This window comes from Doryrhamphus excisus, linkage group LG14 (genome assembly GCF_037039965.1).
Source record: "Doryrhamphus excisus strain RoL-2023G ecotype Guam linkage group LG14, RoL_Dexc_Guam_v1.1, whole genome shotgun sequence".
Lineage (NCBI taxonomy): Eukaryota > Metazoa > Chordata > Actinopteri > Syngnathiformes > Syngnathidae > Doryrhamphus > Doryrhamphus excisus.
Window position 1 is genome coordinate 17,200,221 of NC_136370.1, and position 26,695 is coordinate 17,226,915.

Genomic DNA, 26,695 nt, shown 5'->3' on the forward strand with positions numbered 1-26,695 from the left:
TACAGGGCTCTAATAATGCTTTGTTCATTTTAATCTGAAAAAAATAATTTGTCTACCCACCAACTATATGTGGTTTCTTAAGTTTTTATTATTTGCCGTTTTATTGTTATTATATTTATTTATTACTGATTGATTTTCTTTATTCTTGATTTGTTTATTTATTTTTCATCTTATTTTGTGCAGAAAAATAAAAATTAAGATATTTGAGAACAGTGGAATGTTTTATCAGAGCTTTTCTTGTAGAAAATCGGAACCAAAGCACTGAAAAAGTTTGTATATTTTTCTGTTTTTAATAAATGTGTTTTTGTTTTTTTTTGGAAAACCTGATGCGGCCCAGCCTTGCCTAGACCCTAGCTCCAATGGCCCCCAGGTAAATTGAGTTTGAGACCCCTGATATACATACTATATACTACATTGATCTGAGCCCCTGTAATATTTCATATTTTTCTCCACATGTGCTCACTAATGTTCTCTCTGGTTCCCCCTAGTGGACACATCACTCATGACATCATAATGTCCCTAAATGAAATAGTGTATTTTTGTATTGTTCCTGCATGACAGTACTTTATTTATACCGATCGTGAATTTCCCTGGAGGCCAAGTGATCAATACATTCCCATTTCATCTAACATTCCCGATTTCATTTTCTTTCCTTGTTTCTTTCTCCAGCTCCAAAATCTAATCAGCATCTCCAGACGACGTCCGCTTACCCGGGAAGGCGTTGACGTCAATGACAGCATGTTGGCCCGTTTGGTTATTGATGATGACGTCGATGCCAAACAAGGACACGCCCAGCGCTTGTCGCAAGGACCTGGACAATTCTCGGATGACGTCGTCGCTGGGAGGCTGAGACACGCCCTCTACGTTGTCCCTCTGAAAGGTCAGGAACGTAGTAAACAAGTTGAGTGTCGCTCGGAGGACTTGAACACATTTCCTTCCCTTTTGTGTGCATTTTAATGAAAGAAAACAAGCTAGTATGAGCTAGCTAACAATGCACATCATCGGGAGGTATTTATTTGGACTACAAAAACATCAAAAATTTATTCTTTGATATATTGTACATGCTGTGATCATGCATTGATGATGACATGTAATGCTAACAATATATTGCTAGCCCATCTAGCTAACGCTACTTCCGTCAAAATCAGCCACGGCGCTTACAATATCCGCTCTCATCGCGATGGCTGTGTCTTCCAGCACAAAAATAATATAATAAATAATAATAAATAATAATAATAAATAATAATAATAATAAATAATAATAATAAATAATAATAATAAATAATAATAAATAATAAATAATAAATAATAAATAATAAATAATAAATAATAATAATAAATACTACTAATAATAAATAATAATAATAAATATATAAAAAATAAAAAAATGCTGACATCAAATGAGTCTTATTGAGTGATGCCGACATTAACGGCTAGCGAGGCGTTATGCTAAAGCTAGGTAACTCCACCGGATAAAAATAGTTTTTCGTGTTAGCTGCCATAGCTTGGTTAATATTGTTAAAACTGTTTTTTTTTTGTGTGTGTGTGTGTGTTCGGGCTTTAGCGTCGAAAAATCGATCCCATGACAGCCATTGTTAGCTAGCTCAAACTAGCTCGTTTTATTTCATTAGAATGCACACAAAAGGGAAAAAAAATGTGCAAAAATTTAAAAAGTGTATTTTTCCTTTGCGTTAGTTGTGTGTTGTGTTATATTGCAAATGTGTTAAAAAATAAATAAAAGATACTACACACCAATACATGCTAACATGCTAACAAAACATAAGCAATAAATACATGTATTTCATTATTCTAGGAACGCAAATAAGCAAATAAGCGAAACTTCTCCGCTAGAATATTCGACCACCTCTCGACAAAGTTTATTATACATTTTGTGCAACTTTTCCAATAAAAAAACAAATCAGCCATGATTGTCAGAGGTCAAGTCAAGTTAAAGTCATACACACCGAAGTCAAGTCAGAGGATGACTCCGGCTTGGAAACGTTGTGGCTGTTGAAGAAAATGGCTTTCCTGTCTGAAAAGGGAAGAATAAAAAAAAAATTTGAATGCAATATGTTTTAGTCACACTAGGTGGCGACAAAGCGCCATCATTGAAGAGACTACCCACAGTATAGCGCTAACTTTACTTAATGTCATCATCTCAAATTCACTGTGGGTTTTTTTTGTAGAACTTACACACCATTATCCCACATGAACACACACACACACACACACACTTGTCAATTCAGTAGTGAGGAACTCCTGAAAAAAAATGTTGCTGCATGCTGGGAAAAAGTGGCACCATCTGGTGGACAAATATGGAAGCTCGGACTGCAGTGAAGTCACTGACCGTAACACAGAAGGTCACATGACTGGCAGAAACATAAACCATTTGGTGTCCCAGGTGATCTTTAGAGACTGTTAGAAATGAGCATTAGCATTAGCATAGTGTCCAAATAGTAAATGTTCGATTCCGGCATCATATGAGGCGTAATGTACTGCTGCTCCATGCTGGCTTCACGTGCTACGAGATCTATCGGACCAAACAGAACATTCCAGACCCGGGGGCACCAAAGTGTCCTCTTTGCACTGTTTGCAGGGAATGGAATGGGGCGGCAGGGTGGGGGGGGGGGCGGACGGGGGGCGGACGCCATCCACAGTGTTTATATGCCTCTGGGTTACTTTCAACATGTTGAACAAAAGTCAATTGCTCTTACGAGCCTTAAAAAAGGACGAGCAGGTCCAATCCCGGAGACTGTAAAGACGTTTCACGAGCGCTTTTATTGGCATCGTTTGGAGTTGGACCGTCTCGCTTACCTGCAGGTCCGGCGGGGAAGTTCTTGAGGGACGGCCTCTCCACCACCGTGTAGGAGTCACCCACCACAAACACCTTGTAGAGCACAGCGTTGTGGTTGATGAAGCTCTGGATGACACAGGGCGGCTTTACGTCCTTTAGGTCCTCCTCGCTGAAGATAATGGCCATCTGGGGGGGGGGGGGGGGGGGGGGGCAGGAGGTCACAAAGATGCGACTGATTTTCGATAATTATGTGCTATATATATATATATCTCACTATATTGACAGTTACTATGGCACCTATTATGTCATTGTATGGTCATATCACCTCGTACTTTGGTACGTGACAATAAATAAATAAAAATAAACAAACAAACAAAATAAATATATAAAAATTTATACAATAAAATAATTTATAAAGTAAAATAAAAATTTATAAAATAAAAACAAAATTTATAAAAATAAATACAAATAAATAAATAAATACAAATTAAAAATATATCAGGAAAGCAGGAAGTGAACAAATGTAATCTGATGCATGTTCAAATGAAATTAAACCATTAAAAAAATAAAAAACAATTTCTTTTAAATTAAAAAAATCCAATAAAAAAAAAAAATATTATGAAAGCAGGAAGTGAACAAATGTAACAGTTACTGCTTGTAAAAGTACCAGATGGAAGGGTAGGATTTAATAAGCTTTGCTTCTTCCTACTCCTTTTGGACATGTGGAACTGTGAACTGATTATGTGATGCATTCAATTGTAATCTGATGCATGTTCAAATGAAATTCAACCATTACCATTACCATAATGTATTGAGACTGACTTTCTGTGACATCAATGGATTCATCATTCGGGGATTGACTAGGCAGCCCACCTCCATGTCTTTGTCCTGCGCTGATTTTGGCATATTTTGTAGCTGGCCTTTTATTGTAGCCATTGGAAAATATATTGTTATAACAAATATATTGTTAATCTAAGAAGATACGTTGGACTCCGGGGAAGGTTCTGACCAAGTATGGGTCCATAAGGGCGTGCCTGGATGAGTTCGGGGACCAGGACCCCCAACACCGGTACACACAAAGTCCCACAAACGTACTTCCTGTCAGCCATGTTGACAAGGCACCTTTGTCCGTACTTCTGATCTTATCTAGTGTGGCTGTTTGCAAAGGAGTTAAGAGACAATCCAGTGTTGGTGCAAACAGGGTGGTGCTCTGTGACCTCCTACCTCATGGGAGTTGGTTCCGTGAGCCACACGAGTTTTGCAAACTGAGAAAGAAGGCAAGGCGGGGAAATATGTCAAATCATGACAACACGGTACTAGAGAAGTGTGTTTTATTCCGTAAAAAAAAAAAAAAAAAAAAGACTTACTGAATGGGAATGTGAGTCCGTGTTTCCTGATCTGCTCCAGTACATCCGGGCTGCACTCGGAGTTGAGTACCATGAAGGGAGGAGAGCGAATCCTCTCATCTACGCCAACGACAAGGAATAGAGCAAAGAAAAACTCTGTGAGCTATTAAAAGCATACCATAAGTGGGGCCTGGTTCTTTACATGGGGTGAGGGGTTAATCAGATTAATCACTAATTAATTAATCTCTTATTATACATTTTCACAACATTTTATTATGATACCATAAACATATATATCAGCACACAATTAACTTATTTAATATTATATTTTGTGGTTAGCATGAAGGCCTCACAGATAGGAGATCCGCGTTCAATTCCACCCTCGGCCATCTCTGTGTGGAGTTTTGTGTGGGTTTTCTCCGGGTACTCCGGTTTCCTCCCACATTCCAAAAACATGCTAGGTTAATTAGCGACTCCAAATTGTCCATAGGTATGAATGTGAGTGTGAATGGTTGTTTGTCTATATGTGCCCTGTGATTGGCTGGCCACCAGTCCAGGGTGTACCCCGCCTCTCGCCCCAAGACAGCTGGGATAGGCTCCAGCACCCCCGCGACCCTCATGAAGAAAAAGCGGGAGAAAATGAATGAATGAATGAATACTTCCATGGTGACTGCACGGTGTTCGAGTGGTTAGCATGAAGGTCTCACAGCTAGGAGACCCGCGTTCAATTCCACCCTCGGCCATCTCTGTGTGGACTTTTGTGTGGGTTTTCTCCGGTTTCCTCCCACATTCCAAAAACATGCTAGGTTAATTAGCGACTCCAAATTGTCCATAGGTATGAATGTGAGTGTGAATGGTTGTTTGTCTATATGTGCCCTGTGATTGGCTGGCCACCAGTCCAGGGTGTACCCCGCCTCTCGCCCGAAGACAGCTGGGATAGGCTCCAGCACCCCGTGACCCTCGTGAGGATAAGCGGTAGAAAATGAATGAATGAATACTTCCATGGTTTGGCTGGTCCTGCTACTTATACTCCGGAGCGACTTATACAGGTTTTTTATACTGACAGCCACAAGAGGGCGCTGAAGGCTTGTGTGTCAGTATCTATTCGTCCTATCATTGAAAATGTACAATGTAAACATCAAAAGAATGAAAGTATGAGTTGGTGATACATACTGAATATGACGTGACATATAATAAAGGCGTGTTAGATTCCGTCTTCCTCTGTATGCCCGCCATGACAGCAGATAGATCCATTTATTTGACAATACATACGTATACTGTACTTTTGAATCATCTTCATGCCGTCATTTTTAAATTCACATGATTACCGGACGGTGATATGCGATCATTCACACACACAGGAAGTTGTGACATAGAGGAAGTAGCAAGCAGGAGTCCGGCGGACACATGACTTAACTCGCCATGTGATGGATGTCTAACAAAGCCGTAACAGGTGTAAACTCTACATGACCTAAATTGTGATGAAACCGAACCCAGACCGCATAAAATATGCAGTCTGTGAGTCACATTTGTACAGTGGCTTCTTTCATTTCCATAGACTGGAACTCACTTCACTCCACCCATCAACATTTTCTTTGTTTAGCACATTTTTTTCATTCAAATTGGACCCAAAATGTATGAAAATACAAAATTAATTGCCATAACATCAACATAGTGTACATAAAGTACAGTAAATGCTAAATTTATTTACCTAAACCACACAAAAAAAACAATCAAATGTGTTAACTGGAAGCTAGAAATGTTAAAAAAACAGCTTGATATTCAAATAAATAATCTAGAGTGCATGAGAAAGTGGAAAAGACAACATTTTATGAATTAACAAGTATATTACACCACCAGAACCAATATTGGAAATAATAGCGGCAAGTGCTAAAATGCTAAATTCAGCATTGCCATCCATTCATTTTCTAAGCTGGTTTCGGGTATGCTGGAGCCTATCCCAGCTTCCTGTCTTCCTGTTGTCATTTATCACAACACACAAGATCACAAGTCTCTTATTATATCTACAATATTGGCTGATATGAGTGTAAAGGTGACTATAGGGGTGCTATTGCCGGTCTAGAGGGCTCTAATAATGATAAAAACTGTATTTAGAAGGTTGTAAACAGGCGGAAATTCACATATTACAGCCAGGTCTGGAACCAATTCATTCATTTTCTACCGCTTATCCTAACGAGGGTCACATGGGGGGGGGGTGCTGGAGCCTATCCCAGCTTCCTGTCTTCCTGTTGTCATTTATCACAACACACAAGAGCACAAGTCTCTGATTATAGCTACAATATTGGCTGATATGAGTGTAAAGGTGACTATAGGGGTGCTATTGCCGGTCTAGAGGGCTCTAATAATGTTAAAAACTGTATTTAGAAGGTTGTAAACAGACGGAAATTCACATATTATAGCCAGGTCTGGAACCAATTCATTCATTTTCTACCGCTTATCCTCACGAGGGTGCTGGAGCCTATCCCAGCTGACTTAAAGCGAGAGGCGGGGTATACCCTTGGACTGGTGGCCAGCCAATCACAGGGCACATATATCATTCACACTCACATTCATACCTATGGACAATTTGGAGTCGCCAATTAACCTAGCATGTTTTTGGAATTTTGGGAAACCCACGCATGCACGGGGAGAACATGCAAACTCCACACAGAGATACCCGAGCAGAGAATCGAACCCAGGTCTTCCCGATCTCATGACTGTGTGTGGCCTACATGCTGAAATTCAGAATTTTACTCTCTAAATTTAGACTAAAAAATCCTATTGCGTGGGGCGATACGGTCCAATGTGGGCCTCCGCTGCAGTGTCAAGGGGGGGCACTCCCCCCCTACTTTTGCTGAGGTCAGGCCAACATCACATCCCAGCGCTGAGTTGTGGCTGAGCCCCACAAAAGTTGGAACAAAGACTAGTTCTCCAAACACAACAAAAGGCCGTAAACAAATCGTTTAGTCCATAAGGCAGAGACGGTTAATACAGTATATGACATTAAAGCCCACTTCAGTCTCTTCCTGTGTTGCCTCGACAGACAGGAAGCCTGCAAGGTCACCGATCACTCATCTCACATCCGTCTTGTCATACTTGTGTTATTGTACCAGGATGTCGGTAGCCATGTTTTATCTTTTCCTTGCTACACCGCTGAGTTGACTTTCAGTCAACGGCAAACAAAAAGCATCCAAAGCAACAATGGAAGGATTTACTCTTTACTTTAGAGAGGAGAAATATGATCTCAGGGAAGAACTCCATTTGAAACACTTCTATGCTAGGACTACGTTAAAAAGCCATAGCATTTCAGTATGTGGAATCAAACTATGGAATGGATTGAGTAAGGACCTCAAACAATGCACAACGATGAGCCAATTCAAGAAACAATACAAGCAGTTGATGTTTGCTAAATACAAGGATGAAGAGTCTTGAACCAGTCATGATGTGATATATATATATATATATATATATATATATCACTATATTGACACTTACTATGGTACCCATTATGGCATTGGATGGTTTTTTATTAAAAAAACTTAAACTGTATTATGGAAAGCAGGAAGTGAACAAATGTAACAGTTACTGATTGTAAAAGTACCAGATGGAGGGGTAGGATTTAATAAGCTTTGCTTCTTCCTACTTCTTTTGGACATGTGGAACTGTGAACTGATTATGTGATGATGCACTTAATTGTAATCTGATGCATGTTCAAATGAAATAAAGCAATTAAAAAAATTAAATAATTAAAAAATAAAAAACAAAAAAATTAAAATAATAAAAAAAACATTAAAAACAATTTTTTTAAATAAAAAAATGAAATAAAAAAAACTTAAATTATATTAGAGAGGCAGGAAGTGAACAAATGTAACCGTTACTGATTGTAAAAGTACCAGATGGAGGGGTAGGATTTAATAAGCTTGATTTAATAAGTCATGATGTGCTATATATATATATATATATCACTATATAGTATGTGCATTATATTGTACAAGGTGCATTATTAAAAAAAACACACCTTAAACTGTATTATGGAAAGCAGGAAGTGAACAAATGTAACAGTTACTGATTGTAAAATTACCAGATGGAGGGGTAGGAATTAATAAGCTTTGCTTCTTCCTACTCCTTTTGGACATGTGGAACTGTGAACTGATTATGTGATGCATTCAATTGTAATCTGATGCATGTTCAAATGAAATTAAACCATTACCATTACTTTATATTAAATAGTGCTTTCAATTGAAAGATAACACGTTTGTTTTGGAGGGCTTTGGAGGTGGAGGGTCAATCTGGTTCTGTCTAAACACTACATGCTGGCGTCAGACCGAGTGGAGCCGAGGGAAAAGGTTTACAGGACTTCATGATGGAATTCTTTGAAAAGGGACAAAGGACATTGTTGGCTATTACCATCGCTTTCTTTAAATAAAGTAGTACCTGAACATTCAAGATATCATCAGTCCTAGACTAGATTATCTCAAAACATTAGCAGACTCACCTAAAATAGTTTGCATACCGCCAATAGAAGACAAAAGAAGAGTTCAGTGTGTCCTAAAGGTCATGCGAGTACAAGTCTACATTCAAAATATGTGCATTCAACTTAAGACATAGTGTCTTTGAACGCAACCCCTCCGTCCCCGGAAGAAGCTGTGTTTGACTTCCGCTGTATCATGTTTACTGCAGCCGAGAGCCTTGAATTCGGCCTTGAGCAATCCACCAACATGCACTTATCATAGGCACCTCATCTATAAAGCAACATGTTCCATTCTTGCTTCCCTGCAAGCCAGTTTTCTGTCTCTATGCTTGGAGGTGTTGTTGACAAGAAGGGCATACAGGACTGACTATGTTACACGGAGCATGGTATGTGTGTGCGCTGCTGTTTAGGTGCAACGCCAGGCTCTCCTGTTGCTATTTAGAGCTTGTTTCCTAGAAACAACAGTATTCTCCCGTACGGCAGAAGCATTTGCCATATTTTCAAAGTGAACTCCAAACATGGCAATGCATTGAGATCCACTTTTATTCTGTAATTAGATACATGAATCATTTTCGGAATATCGGGATTGTTTAAAAGAGGGCATAGACCCCCCATAAAGGATTAGGCACAATGCGGCCATTCCTTCCAATGATATGTGCTCCCTCATTTTAGCTTGGAAAAGACTGTCGACGTTCCCAGAGTGTTTGTCTTCCTCATGCTGCAACTATGATTAAATATTAATCCCTTGCATAAACAGGACAATTGCAGTGCTGAGGCATGGATTAAACGCAAAATACCTAGGAAGCTTAAATCTTTAGGAAGAAATCCAAGTATTTCATTCCAGGAACTGACATGAAAACAGTGTCTGTTTACGGTAATAGCTATCAAAGTGGAGTGCGAATGTTTGCTAACATTTGCCTACTAATTCCTGCGCTTACATGTGGTTTATCTCCACACTCTTCATTGCTCTCTGGTTCTACCATATCTTACTTATTGTGTGGAAATATGGGGTAATAACTAGAAAAGCAATCTTCACTCGCTAAATGTACTGCAAAAAAGGTCAGTAAGGATAATTCGTAATGGCGCCTACAGAGAACATACTAACTCCTTATTTCTAAAATCACAAATACTTCAACTTGTTGATATAATTTAATTAATTTAATAGTTAATTTTAATAGTTAATTTTCAAACAGCTAAAATAATGCATAAGGCTAAAAATAACCAATTACGTAAAAATGTCATCCAATACTTCACTATCATTATATTGACAGTTACTATGGTACCCATTATGTTATATGTTATGTTATTTTATGGTCATATCACCTTCACCATCATTATTAAAAAATAACCAAAAAACACCTTAAACTATATTATGAAAGCAGGAAGTGAACAAATGTAACAGTTACTGATTGTAAGTACCAGAAGTACCAGATGGAGGGGTAGGATTTAATAAGCTTTGCTTCTTCCTACTCCTTTTGGACATGTGGAACTGTGAACTGATTATGTGATGAATTCAAATCCATTCCATAGTTTGATTCCACATACTGAAATGCTATGCCTTGTGTTTCAAATGTACTTCTTCCCTGAGATCATATTTCTCCTCTCTTGTAGAGAAGTATTGGATGACATTTTTAGCTAATTGGTTATTCTTAGCCTTTATGCATTATTTTAGTTTGATGATGATGAACTATATCAGCAAGTTGAAGTATTTGTGATTTTAGAAATAAGGAGTTAGAATGTTCTCTGTAGGCGGCATTATGAATTATCCTTACTGACCTATTTTGCAGCACTAGCCAAGTATCACTAGCCACGTATACATGGACCCAAATATTCCAATTGCATTCGCTTTATTTGCTGAAACGGAAAGAATTTAACCTTTGTATACACCTCATTCCGAAAGAAAAGTGCCAATCTGAATGATCATATAATCGGATTCACAGGGGTGGAATATTCCTTTCCCCAATCCGATTGAGGTATCTTGTACCCACTCAAATGGAAAGTTGTCAGGGTGTGTTCTTCTTTGTGGTGTTTTTCTTCTTCTGTTGTTTATTGGCGGTTGGCAAGCAGCTTATGTGAATCTAAACCAGGGGTCTCAAACGGCCAAATGTGGCCCGCAGGACACTAGTTTGAGGCCCCCGCCTTGATATGAAAGTTTAATGTTAGTGCGGCCCGCGCAAGTTTGATATGGATGCTGTATGGTATCATGTACCCAGAAAAAATTATTACGTTTGATTAATGTTCATGTTAAAGGTTAAATAACTGTTAATAGTTATCCTCCCTATCCGTGTGGAAGTGGTAAGTTTTTGGCTATTTAAGTTTAAAGGAAATAACTTGAAGGCTATTGTTTAGGTCGCTAGCTCTCTAGTTTGCGAGTTAGCATGTGTCTCAAGACCCTGCAGTTGCGCAATATGTTGTAAATAAAAAGAGTATAAATGTGACTATAGTCGTGTTTTGTCATGTCTACAGGGCTCTAATAATGCTTTGTTCATTTTAATCTGAAAAAAATAATTTGTCTACCCACCAACTATATGTGGTTTCTTAAGTTTTTATTTTTATTATTATATTTATTTATTACTGATTGATTGATTTTCTTTATTCTTGATTTGTTTATTTATTTTTCATCTTATTTTGTGTAGAAAAATAAAAAGTAAGATATTTGAGAAGAGTGGAATGTTTTATCAGAGCTTTTCTTGTAGAAAATCGGAACCAAAGCAAAGTTTATTCATTTTTTTGTTTTTAATAAATGCGTTTTTTTTTAAACCTAATGCGGCCCAGTCTCGCTCAGACCCTAGCTCCAGTGGCCCCCAAGTAAATTGAGTTTGAGACCCCTGATCTAAACCCTTCTATACTTTATTCACAAGTCCAGTTTTATTAAAAAAGAAAACATATATCTATATAAAACAGGTCCCGAGTTTAATTATAAAATATTAGCAAGATTGAATTTTATTTGGGCTGCACGGCGGTCCAGTGGTTAGCGTGCTGAACTGATAAGTCATATAAAATAAGATATCAATTTTCCATAGAAAGCACCTCAAGTGCTTCCTCCCATTGAATACTATTCTGAGTCACGCAAAATAAAGCACGGCTGACTCTGAACTTTTCCGAGCCGTTTACACCAGCAATGAGCTGCTTCGGGACTCCGGTGCTGCCTGCTGATAAGAACCAGGAAGTGGTTATGAAAGCAAGGTAACCTTTCCACAGAAAAAAAAAAATTCAATGTGGTTTCAACTTTAACGGAGTTTCATTGGCACAAAAAAAAAAATGTTAACAGTGGGAGCGAAACACAGTTTGCCGTCACATGCTGTTTTTTTTTTTTTTTTTTTGCGAGTGGTCTGATGCCGTGGTGGCGGATTATATCGTCTTTCACGCTGTGTTTGTGTCTAAAAGCAAGCACAGTCGTCAAGGAGTTTGGCATGCAGGACCAGCACCCAATAACGCTGATTGAAGCCCAGTGGTGGTTTGAAGGAGAAAAAAGAAAAAAAAAAAAAAAAGAGCCATCTTCCTCTTGAAACCAAGTACACACAGCAGGACAGTGATTCAGCTTTGACTTGCTATTACGTAACAGCCATCGTGTGTGTGTTTGGAGAAAAAGACATCTTCTTCGGGTTCTATTTTAAGAATGGACTGAAATGTTGAGACATCTGTGATCATCACATCGCAGTCGCCACCCGTACACTCATGGACGCTCACCTTTCTTAAAAAGGCTTCCTGCCATGTACGCCGCGGCAGGAAATGTGTATGAGTCACAGGTGTGTTTACAGTGGGAGTGGGTAGAGAATGTGCCTGTGTCGTCACTGCCTCCAGTCCAATGCCCACTGATGACTTGATAGGACGCGATAAGAAGAGGAGGAGCGGAGGGTGGAGGGTGGGGTGGGGGGGGGGGCATGTTCTGATCTGCCTGTGACAAACATTCAAGGCCGCCTCAAGCAGTATGAAATAAAAAGACGTATTTGTCGTCCTGTGGAGGACGAGGAGGAGGAGGAGGAGAAGGAGGAGGAAGAGAAGGAGTAGGAGGAGGACAGGAGTTATGATGTGAGCCTGGAGCCCCGCACGCAAGGATTAAACATCTGCTCGGAAACGACCGGGACATAACTTCAAGTAAACAGTGACACTGTGGTCATATGTTAGCTGGGTGTCAATTGTGGCTAGAGAGAGCAAAGACAGGCATCCTGCGGTTACTATCCAACCCCAGCCTCGTCATAGTGACTCCCTATGAAAGACAATTGCGGATCCATCAATTATTGGTTCAAAAACACAATATTTTTTTTACATTTATACCAAGGAAATAAAGAAAAAAGGTCTCATTCAACCTAAATTAGTAATCACTAATAGATACATGGGCTGCACGGTGGACGAGTGGTTAGCGCACAGACCTCACAGCTAGGAGACCCGGGTTCAATTCTACCCTTTGCGTGTTCTCCCAGTGCATGCGTGGGTTTCCTCCCACATTCCAAAAACATGCTAGGTTAATTAACGACTCCAAATTGTCCATAGGTATGAATGTGAGTGTGAATGGTTGTTTGTCTATATGTGCCCTGTGATTGGCCGGCCACCAGTCCAGGGTGAAGACAGCTGGGATAGACTCCAGCAAAACCCCCGCGACCCTTGTGAGGATAAGCGGTAGAAAATGAATGAATGTTTTCCTAGAGGGAAAACTGCATGGTGGACGAGGGGTTAGCGCACAGGCCTCACAGCTAAAAGACCCTAGTTCAATTCCACCCTCGGACATCTCTGTGTGGAGTTTGCATGTTCTCCCCCCGCCATTCCCCGTTTCCACCCACATTCCAAAAACATGCTAGGTTAATTAACGACTCCAAATTGTCCATAGGTATGAATGTGAGTGTGAATGGTTGTTTGTCTATATGTGCCCTGTGATTGGCCGGCGACCAGTCCAGGGTGAAGACAGCTGGGATAGACTCCAGCAAAACCCCCGCGACCCTTGTGAGGATAAGCGGTAGAAAATGAATGAATGTTTTCCTAGAGGGAAAACTGCATGGTGGACGAGGGGTTAGCGCACAGGCCTCACAGCTAAAAGACCCTAGTTCAATTCCACCCTCGGACATCTCTGTGTGGAGTTTGCATGTTCTCCCATTTATGTATTCGCTTTCTAAATAAAAGCATGTCCAACGACTCGGTGAGGACAAGGGGACCTATAATACTCATTTTTGGCCCTCGTGGACTCCTATAGAGAAGCTACACACAATAACCCGCACAGAAAGCTTTCTAGATCTTCCAGAATCTGCACCTATCACACCTATCGTATGTCCTTAGATTTCCAAAACGGTCTTCTTTAATTGATCCCACTCACAAAACAGTACAACAGAGCGGGAAGGACGGCAAGTCTACGCCCATATAAGGAACTCTGGCTTACTGTGACATCACAGTGAACCTTCTTTCGGGACTCACTTCCAAATGCACAAACCTCATTATCTGAAACTTTGGCATAGTTTAAGATATGACGTCAGATATGACGTAACACGCAGCTCGAAATGTTTTTCAGTTTTAAAAATGGAGGCGAGCAATCGGCACTGGACTGCCGGGGAAAGTTTGTTTTTGATCCAAACTAAATTTAAAGACTGGACGAATGAAAAACTGTCAATACGGTCGGTATCACGTGGATGTTGATGTTTACGTTTTACTACGCATGCCCTATTGACTATTTGTTTGATTATAGCGGCATGTAGACAAGAGATTGGAATATTCCTTTCCACGTAAACCATTGTTTTCGGAAAAGTCATTCGGAAAGAATCCATTCGGAAAGAGAAAAACTGAACGTAAACGTGTAAACGTGAAAGTGGACCTTGAGTATGAAACGTGCTCTACTCACCTTGCATACAGCTTTCTATCCTGTGGATGAGCTGGTAAGACTTGCAACGGTCCAGCAGAGTCCTGATAGCCGGAAGGGGGTCCAGGATGATGGTCTCAGGGTGGGCATCGATGTAGTCCTGAAGAAAAAACAGTATTTGGGGTTAAATTAAGAGGTCAAGAGTCCTTTGTCTCACATAAACCGCTAATTTAAATGTTGACATTGGGCCGGGACTCCATATTTTCTTCTATTTTCACTTCCTGTAGCTTTAATGGCAAAGTGTCTTAACACGTTTAGCTAAGTGTAGAAGCCTTTTATTGGCTGTAGCCTTGTGACAATATTAACAACTCAAACGTTACCAAACTCAAACGTGCCAACATTCCGTTGAAGGGTCATTCAACAGAGCATGAGATATATGCCAGCAGGTCTGCGCTGATTACATCACCGCGTCCCTGCATGGCCGACAGTCGGCCCGGCGTGAGGTTGACTGTTTTACATAACAGCGCTCCGTCCCAGAGCCGCCGCCTCCCTCGACGCCGCTTCCATTTCTACGCCAACCTTCCCATGGAAATTTCTTTTCTGACACACAAACGCTGTCAGCTGTGGCTGGCTGGCGTGTGCGTGAAACAAACAGGCTGCCTCTTCACATCACAGCGTTTTTATAAAAGCGCAGTACCGCTGTCAGATACGCGGTCGCCTGAAATTAAACACACATCGAGCACACGCACGGAAAAAAAAAGCGGTTTGTCGTCGTGGACAAATGTCTTTGATTCGATGTAAAGAATCCATCTTTGGGATTTACCCAGATCTAACGGGCAAGGCTGATCAAAGCCGATTATGTAAGTAAAAAACGCTGCTGCCAAAAATAAAACCATACTAATCTTCCAGGAGTTCAGTGAAATACATTACAGAAAAAGGACAATCTATGGATGATTTTTGTATGCCTTGAAGAAATATTCACCACTGACAGGAGTGGGGATATGTGATTTAAAGTAGAGTGGGCGGGCGGCAAACTCTCAGGAATAAATCTATGGCTGAGGTCGCTTACATTGACCGCTGAAGGTATTTGCTCAATTTTGCTAGCTAAAGATAAAAAGCTAAAACAAACACAAATACAGACAAAAGATACTTATACACGCACCCACACAAAAAAAAGGGACTAACGTGACATCTGACAGTTAAGGTGGAAACATGGAGTACGCATATGACAACTTGCTTTGCAACAAAGAAAAAGCAGAATGTTCCAGATGCCTTCATGCCCCAGCGAACAAACGAAAGGAGGAACACCATGAAAGCGGTTCAAGCAAGGACAGTGGCAAAAGCTGATTGGTCCAGGACTCCAGCCTCGAGTGTATAAAAGGCTGGGCAGGGAAAGGAAGAGTGCTTTTTTGCAGTTGCGCTGTAATAAGACCCGCTTACTTGTAGGCATGCAGGTACTGCAGATAAGCCCGGACGTCTGTATTAGGTATTGTTGTCAGGAATAAACAATCTAACATTCCACAAACATGCTAAGGTTAATTGGCGACTCCAAATTGTCCATAGGTATGAATGTGAGTGTGAATGGTTGTTTGTCTATATGTGCCCTGTGATTGGCTGGCGACTAGTCCAGAGTGTACCCCGCTGTTTGCCCGAAGACAGCTGGTATAGGCTCCAGCAGCCCCCGCGACCCTCGTGAGGATAAGCGGTAGAAAATGAATGAATAATATATATCAAGGCTGCAAGGTAGTCTAGTGGTTAGCACGCAGGCCTCACAGCTAGGAGACCAGAGTTCAATTCCACCCTCGGCCATCTCTGTGTGGAGTTTGTATGTTCTCCCCGTGCATGCTTGGGTTTTTTTCCGGGTACTCCGGTTTCCTCCCACATTCCAAAAACATGCTAGGTTAATTGACGACTCCAAATTGTCCATAGGTATGAATTTGAGTGTGAATGGTTGTTTGTCTATATGTGCCCTGTGATTGGCTGGCCACCAGTCCAGAGTGTACCCCGCCTCTTGCCCGAAGACAGCTGGGATAGGCTCCAGGAGCCCCCGCGACCCTTGTGAGGATAAGCGGTAGACAATGAATGAATGAATAATAGATATCAAGGCTGCAAGGTGGTCTAGTGGTTAGCACACAGGCCTATTATTGAACTGGAGTTCAATAATAATAATAATTATTTATATTTATCCAGTCCAGCGTGTACCCTGCCGTTTGCCCGAAGACAGCTGGGATAGGCTCTAGCACCCCCCGTGACCCTCGTGAGGATAAGCGGTAGAAAATGAATAAATTTAAAAACTGCATTTTGTGTTCAGTTGTGTTTCCATTGACTAACAGCCTGACTGTGACCCCAGCTTGTCTGAGCCCCCCATGTCAGGACAGCCAGACAGGGAGTTACTTGACTATCAAGCACTTTTTACAGCGTCTATAATAACAGTGCAAGATAAATAAATAAAAACACATCCAGTTTATTTTTAATGTAACCACAGGACAACACTTAAGAGCTGTGACCTGCTGTTCATGTCAGATGTTTCTCCCTCTGGGGGGGGGGCGCAAAACAAGAATCAGTGACCGTGTTTATGTCATCTCAGCGTTCAAATGAGGCTGCTGATGGTCTCGGTTTTTATTCCGGCAAAGTTGGATGGACAGTACCTGCACTCTTTGAACCAGCAGCACAGCCTGGGAATCATTCTGGTCAGCCTCCAGGATGAGGTCGGTCAGTTTGTGGATGATGACGTCCAAGGGACCCTGCTCCTCCAGAGGCTGGCTGAGGTCCAACTGCGGAGTAAAGATCATCTCGGGTTAGGGTTCAAGCAGGGCCAAAGGCATTTTCAAATGTTAAGTCATCACAACGCTGAAGTTTGTTTTGGATCGTAAACATTAATAAAACAGCATGCAAATTAGTTTCACTTCTGTTGATATTAACAGCAGTTCAAATTATGTATTAATGTTTTTGTAACTACCACAATTCAAGATGTGTTTGCTTTGGATTTCAACATTAAGATTTATTCCTGATGTTGACGTGAAAAATATCTGTCACTTGAGAAGTAAGCTAAGCACAGCATAGTCAACAGATATTAAATTAGCTTTTGTTGAAAATTTATAGCGGCCAAAAGAGTGTGCAGTAGCCAAGTTCACAAGTAGAAAATCCAGTTCTCAGAGAGAGATAAGAACTTGGGTTTGAACACAGGCACGCAACTACAGTAAAGCAGGGCTCGACAATAACGGTGTACCGATGGCCCGGGGCAAGGTAAAACAAAATTCAACGTTTTTTTAAAAGCAGTTCTTGTTGGGTGTTGGTAAAACAAGGACCGCGTAATTCCGGTGATAATTTGCAAACCAATCCTTGCAAATCTTGAAATGGACCAATCAGAATCGTTTATTTAGACCGCGGTTCGCAGTCCACAGTCCGCGTTTTACCCACATCCATTCTTGTTCGCAATCAACCAATCAGCGATGGTTTGACTACGAAAACATCTATCATGGCTCGACAATAACGATGTACCGATGGCCCGGGGCAAGTTAAATCAAAATTGGGGCAAGTAAATCCAATCAGTGATATTCCCGTCGGGCTAGTGCACTTTGGCATTGCATACTGCAAAGAGTTTTTTTAAAAGCGGTCCTTGTTGGGTGTTAAAACACGGACTGCGTAATTCCGGTGGTAATTTGCAAACCAATCCTTGCAAATCTTGAAATGGACCAATCAGAATCGTTTATTTAGACCACGGTCCGCAGTCCGCGTTTTACCCACACCCGTTCTTGTTCACGATCAACCAATCAGCGATGGTTTGACTACGAAAACATCTATCAGGGCTCGACAATAACGATGTACCGATGGCCCGGGGCAAGTTAAATCAAAATTGGGGCAAGTAAATCCAATCAGTGATATTCCCGTCGGGCTAGTGCACTTTAGCATGCCGTACTGCGAAGAGTTTTTTTTTAAAAGCGGTTCTTGTTGGGTGTTGGTAAAACACCAACTGCGTAATTCCGGTGGTAATTTGCAAACCAATCCTTGCAAATCTTGAAATGGACCAATCAGAATCGTTTTAGACCACGGTCCGTAGTCCACAGTCCGCCTTTTACCCACACCCGTTCTTGTTCGCGATCAACCAATCAGCGATGGTTTGACTAGGAAAACATCTATCATGGCGTCCCTGCCAACATGGTCTAATTCTTCAACAACTTGTGAAGGAAAAAACAGCAAAAAGTGATGAACCAGTGCCTCCTAAACAAGTATTTTATTAGCGGCAGCAAATCAAATGATGGCACAGGTGAGTGAATCACATTGCTGTGACAATTTGAAGTGGTCACAATGAAACACCAGCGATTAGATCCAATACCAAGTGCTCATTTTGCACAAGCTACAAAATCTAGCGCTTCCATTTCTCTGTGTATTTTTCTCACCTTATTGTTTGACCATTGAGCATTTTTTTCTGGATTAAAAACACTTTACTAGTACACAAATGTGTCTATTCAATAATGTGTCATTGTGGTGCACAACTTATAAATATCACTGCTTACTACGACTACCATGTGTAAGGTAGTATGGCATGCCATTTAAACATACATCTACACTATTTTTCAGATATTCCTCCAAATACAATGCGTCAGAATATATATTATCAGTATATATTGATATATGATATCATTACGGCAGTCTTTTCATTTTACAAGTTCGGGCAAGTAGTTCTCACCATAAGGATTCCGCATGGGCAAATAATTTTTGTTTTTAATGTAGAACCCTGTAAACAGCAACTTTACAAGAGATACATTGTAAAGAACTGCGGGCCGACATATACTTTGTTTTGATAAAACAGTGTCAAAACAAAGACTTTCTAAAATTGTGTTCGGGTATTGTGGGGGTTCTATCTTTTGTCACTGCAACTCCGAACCTGGTGTGACAGAGCCTTCCCCCCCTCTGGAACTCTTTACCCACACAAACCCACCTCTTTAAATCTGTTTTTAATGTCTAACTTTTTATATCCGACTGCTGTGCTCCGCTTTTCCTCTTGTTTTAACTGTGTATTAACGAATGAATGTTGTATTTTAATGCATCTTTTACTCTGTTTACTTGCTTTTATTCAACTCCATTCTTCTGTAAAGTGTCTTTGAGTATTTTGAAAAGCGCTATACAAATAAAATGTATTATTATTATTATTATAATTATTATTGCAAAACTCTCTAAGGTGTAGAATTGAAAAAGGATGTGGATCAGACAGATGGATAAAGCAGTAGCCTTCAACAGTGTATTTTGACACCAACACATCGTACGAACCCGTAATCCAGATCCAGACCTTGGCTACGTGTTTTATAACATCACCGGCTGATAAAATGTACTCTGCTCGGGTCAAAGTGCCAGAATATTAAAACATATTATGACTCCTTAAATGCATAAAAAACAAATCCAAGCTTCAACATTCACTAAAAGAACAGTCGGGTGGTATGCAAACTAATTAGCCAATAACATGCAAAACGCTTGCACAAATAAAGCGTGCTGGGGTCACACCACCGTGGCCGAAGTATGCAAACCCGTGGAAGATACACCTTCCTCACACAGGTGGCGATCAATGTGAGGACCGTAAAAAAAACTGTACGTGGTTTTGGTTAGTCGAAGGCGTGCCACGTTAAGAGGAACACTATCTGGTTAATGATTGCGAGAGGTGATAGATGACTCATTATTGTATTCGTGTTCCCGCACCGGGCTGTAAAACATCACTTGATTTCTGTTTTTATTATTCCTTTGCATAAAGTCTGTAGTTGAAATCCCACTAAAACTAAATAATACATTGGCTCCATTAGGAGAAATGACAATTTTTTTTGGACGCATTTCACAAATAAGACAAATACTATAAAAGATGAAATGTAAGTTCGAGAAAAAGTGACAATAGTTAATTAAAATATCTTCTCTAACTGATAAGGGCACTATAATTTCCATGTTAATGGAATCACAGAATTGGCCCATAAAAACGGAATCTACTGTTGCTATACATACGAATGTGAGTGTGAATGGTTGTTTGTCAATATGTGCCCTGTGATTGGCTGGCTCTTAGGGGAGCGCATGGACCAGAGACAAAACGCAAAGATGTTTGTTTGAATCCCTGGAAACAAAATAATCCAGGCATTCATACCCTAAATTGTTACGGCCTATGCCACACCCAGCTACAGAAATATTTGCGCTGTACTAGTAACATATAGACGTAGGCAATAACAACTACTTTATGTCATGGAGGTAAACATCTATTGACTTAAATAACTAGAATGAGAGAATTCCAATAATGGATAATAACATGACAATCAGTTCATTGGGGCTGCATGGCGGATGAGTGGTTAGCACGCAGGCCTCACAGTTAGTAGACCCAAGTTCAATTCCACACTCGGCTATCTCTGTGTGGAGTTTGCATGTTCTCCCCGTGCATGCGTGGGTTTTATAGTGGTGTGAAAAAGTGTCTGCTCCCTTACTGATTTCTTATTTTTTTTTGTTTGTCAAACTGAAATGTTTCAGATTCTCAAACAAATTTAGTAGTAGTAGTAGTCAATGAAAATGTAACTGAACACAAAATGCATTTTTAGTACACAGCAAAATTTGTGGTTCAATTTATCACAGCAAGTCTTTAAGGTCCTGAAGGAAAACAAGCAAAACAGCTCCAGACCATTACACTACTACCACATAGTTTTACTATTATATAATATAATAATCTTTTTCTGAAATTCCACACTCGGCCATCTTTGTGTAGAGTTTGCATGTTCTCCCAGTGCGTGCGTGGGTGGGTTTTCTCCGGGTACTCTGGTTTCCTCCCACATTCCAAAAACATGCTAGGTTAATTAGCGACTCCAAATTGTCCATAGGTATGAATGTGAGTGTGAATGGTTGTTTGTCTATACGTGCCCTGTGATTGGCTGGCCACCAGTCCAGGGTGTACTCCGCCTCTCGCCCAAAGGCTCCAGCAACCCCCGCGACCCTCGTCAGGATAAGCGGTAGAAAAAGAATGAATGAATGAATAATAGATATCAAGGCTACACGGCAGACGAGTGGTTAGCACGCTGGCCTCACAGCCAGGAGACCCAAGTTCAATTCCACCCTTGGCCATCTCTGTGTGGATTTTGCATGTTTTCTCCGGGTACTCCGGTTTCCTCCCACATTCCAAAAACATGCTAGGTTAATTAGCGACTCCAAATTGTCCATAGGTATGAATGTGAGTGTGAATGGTTGTTTGTCTATATGTGCCCTGTGATTGCTTCTCAGGGGAGCGCATGGACCAGAGACAAAACGCAAAGATGTTTGTTTGAATCCCTGGAAACAAAATAATCCAGGCATTCATACCCTAAATTGTTACGGCCTATGCCACACCCAGCTACAGAAATATTTGCGCTATACTGGTAACATATAAACGTAGGCAATAACAACCGACTACTTTATGTCCTGAAGGTAAACATCTATTTATTTAACAAATAACGGGAATGAAATCAAATGATATTAAAGCATCAATGTTAAGTGCAGTATGGTTTGTGGATATTTGAGTTTATGGATCGGATAGTGTACAGAATGGACGAGGCGCATGACAGATGTTTTAGACATGTTGGCTCGGTGCCATGTCCTGAATATATCTGTGATGGCAATAAGTCAACACTCATAAAGGTATGCCATCACCTGTGGATAAACCCCCACCCGGGAATAGAACATGAGCTGCTGTGAGCAGTCGTGGTAACATGGCCTCATCGGCGATAGATGTAGCAAGTTGTTTTCAGTCAACCTATTACTGTGATGATACCAAGGCCAAATAGAAAAATGTACAAATTACGTACTAGACATGAATAGCGAAGTCACATCGTTCAGTATGAAGCTCATCCTGTGCAAGGACACAACGAGTCTGCTTTCGAGCTCCCACCAAAAAAAACCAGCGGTAAAGTCATTGATGTGCCGTTAAAAGCTAAAAGCAGAAATGTCAACTGACGTCTCTGCAGACCCCTCCGGGACCGAAGGCCAGGAGAGAGCTAGGGTAGTGATGGACGGCACAGAAAAGAACGCAGGATCCTCGGGGGAAGAGGCCAGGTCAGGGCCAATATATTTGGAGCTTTGATGTAGCTACGCAGCGGGGTCGGGCTACACTCATGGGAAATAAACGATTTTGAACAAACACCGGGGACTGGAAGAAAAGCACACCGAATATATCGCACCAAATTAATCCACAAAAATTATTCTACGTTTTTTTGGATCAGTCTTTGATATTTTGTAGAACCTGTGACAAACTTTTGTATTTTTTTTCGATAATTTTTTATGGAGTTATGTGCATATATATGCCGAAAATTGTCCTATTTTGCAACGTTAAAAAATCCTTTAAAAAAATCCTGGATCCAGACGGTGATTCGGATCACCACCAAAATATAATTGGTTTTTCCTTATCCAATTTTCAACAATTCCTTTATCCAAATCTATTCAGAACTTTTCAAATTTTTTGAAGAAAAGCACACCGAATATATCGCACCAAATAAATCCACAAAAATCATTCTACATTTTTTTGGGATCAGTCTTTGATATTTTGTAGAATCTGAGACAAACTTTTCCTGTATTTTTTTTTCAATCATTTTTTGTGGAGTTACATGCATATATATGACAAAAATTGTCCTATTTTGCAATGTTAAAAAATTCCTATAAAAAATTCCTGGATCCAGACAGTGATTCGGATCACCACCAAAATATAATCGGTCCTTCCTTATCCAATTTTCAATAATTCCTTTATCGAAATCTATTCAGAACTTTTCAAATTCTTTTGAAGAAAAGCACACCGAATATATCGCACCAAATAAATCCACAAAAATCATTCTACATTTTTTTTGGATCAGTCTTTGATATTTTGTAGAATCTGAGACAAACTTTTCCTGTATTTTTTTTCAATCATTTTTTGTGGAGTTACGTGCATATATATGACAAAAATTGTCCTATTTTGCAATGTTAAAAAATTCCTATAAAAAATTCCTGGATCCAGACGGTGATTCGGATCACCACCAAAATATAATCGGTTCTTCCTTATCCAATTTTCAATAATTCCTTTATCCAAATCTATTCAGAACTTTTCAAATTTTTTGAAGAAAAGCACACCGAATATATCGCACCAAATAAATCCACAAAAATCATTCTACGTTTTTTTGGATCAGTCTTTGATATTTTGTAGAACCTGTGACAAACTTTTTTATTTTTTTCGATAATTTTTTGTGGAGTTATGTGCATATATATGACAAAAATTGTCCTATTTTGCAATGTTAAAAAATTCCTGGATCCAGACGGTGATTCGGATCACCACCAAAATATAATCGGTTCTTCCTTATCCAATTTTCAACAATTCCTTTATCCAAATCTATTCAGAACTTTTCAAATTTTTTGAAGAAAAGCACACCGAATATATCGCACCAAATAAATCCACAAAAATCATTCTACATTTTTTTTTGGATCAGTCTTTGATATTTTGTAGAACCTGTGACAAACTTTTCCTGTATTTATTTTTTGGATCGTTTTTTGTGGAGTTACGTGCATATATATGACAAAAATTGTCCTATTTTGCAATGTTAAAAAATTCCTATAAAAAATTCCTGGATCCAGACGGTGATTCGGATCACCACCAAAATATAATCGGTTCTTCCTTATCCAATTTTCAATAATTCCTTTATCCAAATCTATTCAGAACTTTTCAAATTTTTTGAAGAAAAGCACACCGAATATATCGCACCAAATAAATCCACAAAAATCATTCTACGTTTTTTTGGATCAGTCTTTGATATTTTGTAGAACCTGTGACAAACTTTTTTATTTTTTTCGATAATTTTTTGTGGAGTTATGTGCATATATATGACAAAAATTGTCCTATTTTGCAATGTTAAAAAATTCCTATAAAAAATTCCTGGATCCAGACGGTGATTCGGATCACCACCAAAATATAATCGGTTCTTCCTTATCCAATTTTCAATAATTCCTTTATCCAAATCTATTCAGAACTTTTCAAATTCTTTTGAAGAAAAGCACACCGAATATATCGCACCAAATAAATCCACAAAAATCATTCTACATTTTTTTTGGATCAGTATTTGATATTTTGTAGAACCTGTGGCAAACTTTTCCTGTATTTTTTATAATTTTTTTCGATCATTTTTTGTGGAGTTACATGCATAAATATGCTGAAAATGGTCCTATTTTGCAATCCTTTAAAAGATTCCTGGATCCAGACGGTGATCCGGATCACCACTAAAATTTAATCGGTTCTTCCTTATCCAATTTTCAACAATTCCTTTATCCAAATCTATTCAGAACTTTTCAAATTCTTTTGAACAGAAACAAACATAAACTTCACTGTGCTTGGCTGAGAAATGAAAGTCTAAAAGTTGACTTTTGTTGCTACAATGCCAATGCAATAAAGATAAAGTGTTACTGTTTGGCTCCTGTTGACCAAAACCTGGACAACCATGGTCAAAGGTTTTTATTCATGAATCGTCAAGTGACTGAGATTATTGTTCTTTCTGGTTTTGGATTTGTTCTCTACGAGCAAGCTCACAGGGGCATGAATGATTTATTTTGTATACACTGTTGCACTTGACGTCTTAGCGTGAGAGAACATACTATATGCCTGAGAGGCTGAACATCAACGTTAAGGTCATCCTGGTACAAATAGGACAGGTTGTACTGAAAGAAACTACTCACTGATTATTAGGGTTCTACCGATCCGATATTGATAACAGATATTAGCAAAACCAACAAAATCGGACTATATCGGCTTGCAAACACAACAACAGTGTTTGCTAGCATGCTAACAAGGTAGCGTGAGGCAGTAAAAACCCATGCTCTAACTACAAAACTTCTATTCGGCGAAAATTCACTTAACATAGTCGGGTCTGGAACTAACTAATCCCTATAAACACTCATCGAATGAAAATTTCCAAAAAAAGTGAATTATTACTGCATTCTTATTTATGTATTCGCTTTCTAAATAAAAGCATGTCCAATGACTCGGTAATACTCATTTTTGGCCCTCGTGGACTCCTATAGAGAAGCTACACACAATAACCCGCACAGAAAGCTTTCTAGATCTTCATGAATCTGCACCTATCCCAGCTGTATGTCCTTGGATTTCCAAAACGGTCTGCTTTAATTGATTCCACCCACATCCCGAGACAAAATAGTACAACAGCTGGGATAGACTCCAGCAACTCCCACGACCCTCGTGAGGATAAGCGGTAGAAAATGAATGATATTCATGACCAAAATGAAAATTTCCAGAAAAGTTAATTATTACTGCATTCTTATTTATGTATTCGCTTTCTAAATAAAAGCATGTCCAACGACTCGGTTAGAACAGGGGAACCTATAATACTCTTTTTCGCCCTCATGTACTCCTATAGAGAAGCTACACACAATAACCCGCACAGAAAGCTTTCTAGATCTTCATGAATCTGCACCTATCCCAGCTGTATGTCCTTGGATTTCCAAAACGGTCTGCTTTAATTGATTCCACCCACATCCCGAGACAAAACAGTAAAACAGCTGGGATAGGCTCCAGCAACTCCCTACGACCCTTGTGACGATAAGCACTATAAACACTATTTTTACTGTATTCTAGTTAATGCAATTTTTTATCAAAACAGGAATTCAGATGATCAATATCCTACGTGTCACTATCCCTACCCTCACTTCAACCATTAGCTAAACATTTCAGACGCGTTAGACGCGTTAATCATCAATCACGGCCACCGGGCATCTAATTCCGCAACATGGTGGGAAAAACAGCCCGCAAATACCCGATAAAAGACAATCACTGGTTTGTCTGCAACCGCAGGAATCAATATCGAGTTGAGAAACATGCCATGACAAGTTATCTTTACATTTCTAAACATTTATCATATCATAAAAAAGGTAACTCAGTAACCGTCTTTGGACAGCCCAGTCAAACGATAACAATTTACTGTGATGGTGTCTCATTCAGAGAGTCAATATCGGCGTTCCGGGGGGGGGTTGGTGCATTAATCTCATCAGATCGGAGCTAATGTACATTGTCCCAAGAGCTGCAGGCAAAGAGGTCAGTATCGATGAGCTTGTGCATAACAGCTTGCAGCCGTGGCGAGTTTCCGAGGCAGCATAATAATGCGATACTGAATGTAAAAATAAAAAGGACTCCGCCGCCAGCCAGTGCCTGAAGAAACAATTATGTAAAAAGTACAAATAAAACAGAAGCAGCCTCTGTTATCGACTGTGACGATTCTCGTTGTGATAAAAGCGAAGGGTTTCCCACACGCAAAACTGGAAAACTCCCTTGGGTGGCT

The 26,695-nt window shown here is 39.9% G+C and overlaps 1 protein-coding gene across 1 annotated transcript in view; it reads right to left on the bottom strand.

Annotated features, from left to right (window-relative positions):
• The window catches only part of LOC131140404 (inositol-tetrakisphosphate 1-kinase), a 39,981-nt gene that overhangs the window by 2,046 nt on the left and 11,240 nt on the right, over positions 1 to 26,695 (bottom strand). Inside the window, exons 4-10 of the mRNA XM_058090804.2 lie at positions 17,045 to 17,170; positions 14,439 to 14,556; positions 4,162 to 4,260; positions 4,019 to 4,059; positions 2,815 to 2,980; positions 1,965 to 2,032; positions 711 to 873 (exon numbers count right to left, since the gene is read on the bottom strand). Coding sequence (XP_057946787.2) covers positions 711 to 873; positions 1,965 to 2,032; positions 2,815 to 2,980; positions 4,019 to 4,059; positions 4,162 to 4,260; positions 14,439 to 14,556; positions 17,045 to 17,170 — 781 coding nt within the window. The remainder of the gene's footprint in view (positions 1 to 710; positions 874 to 1,964; positions 2,033 to 2,814; positions 2,981 to 4,018; positions 4,060 to 4,161; positions 4,261 to 14,438; positions 14,557 to 17,044; positions 17,171 to 26,695) is intronic.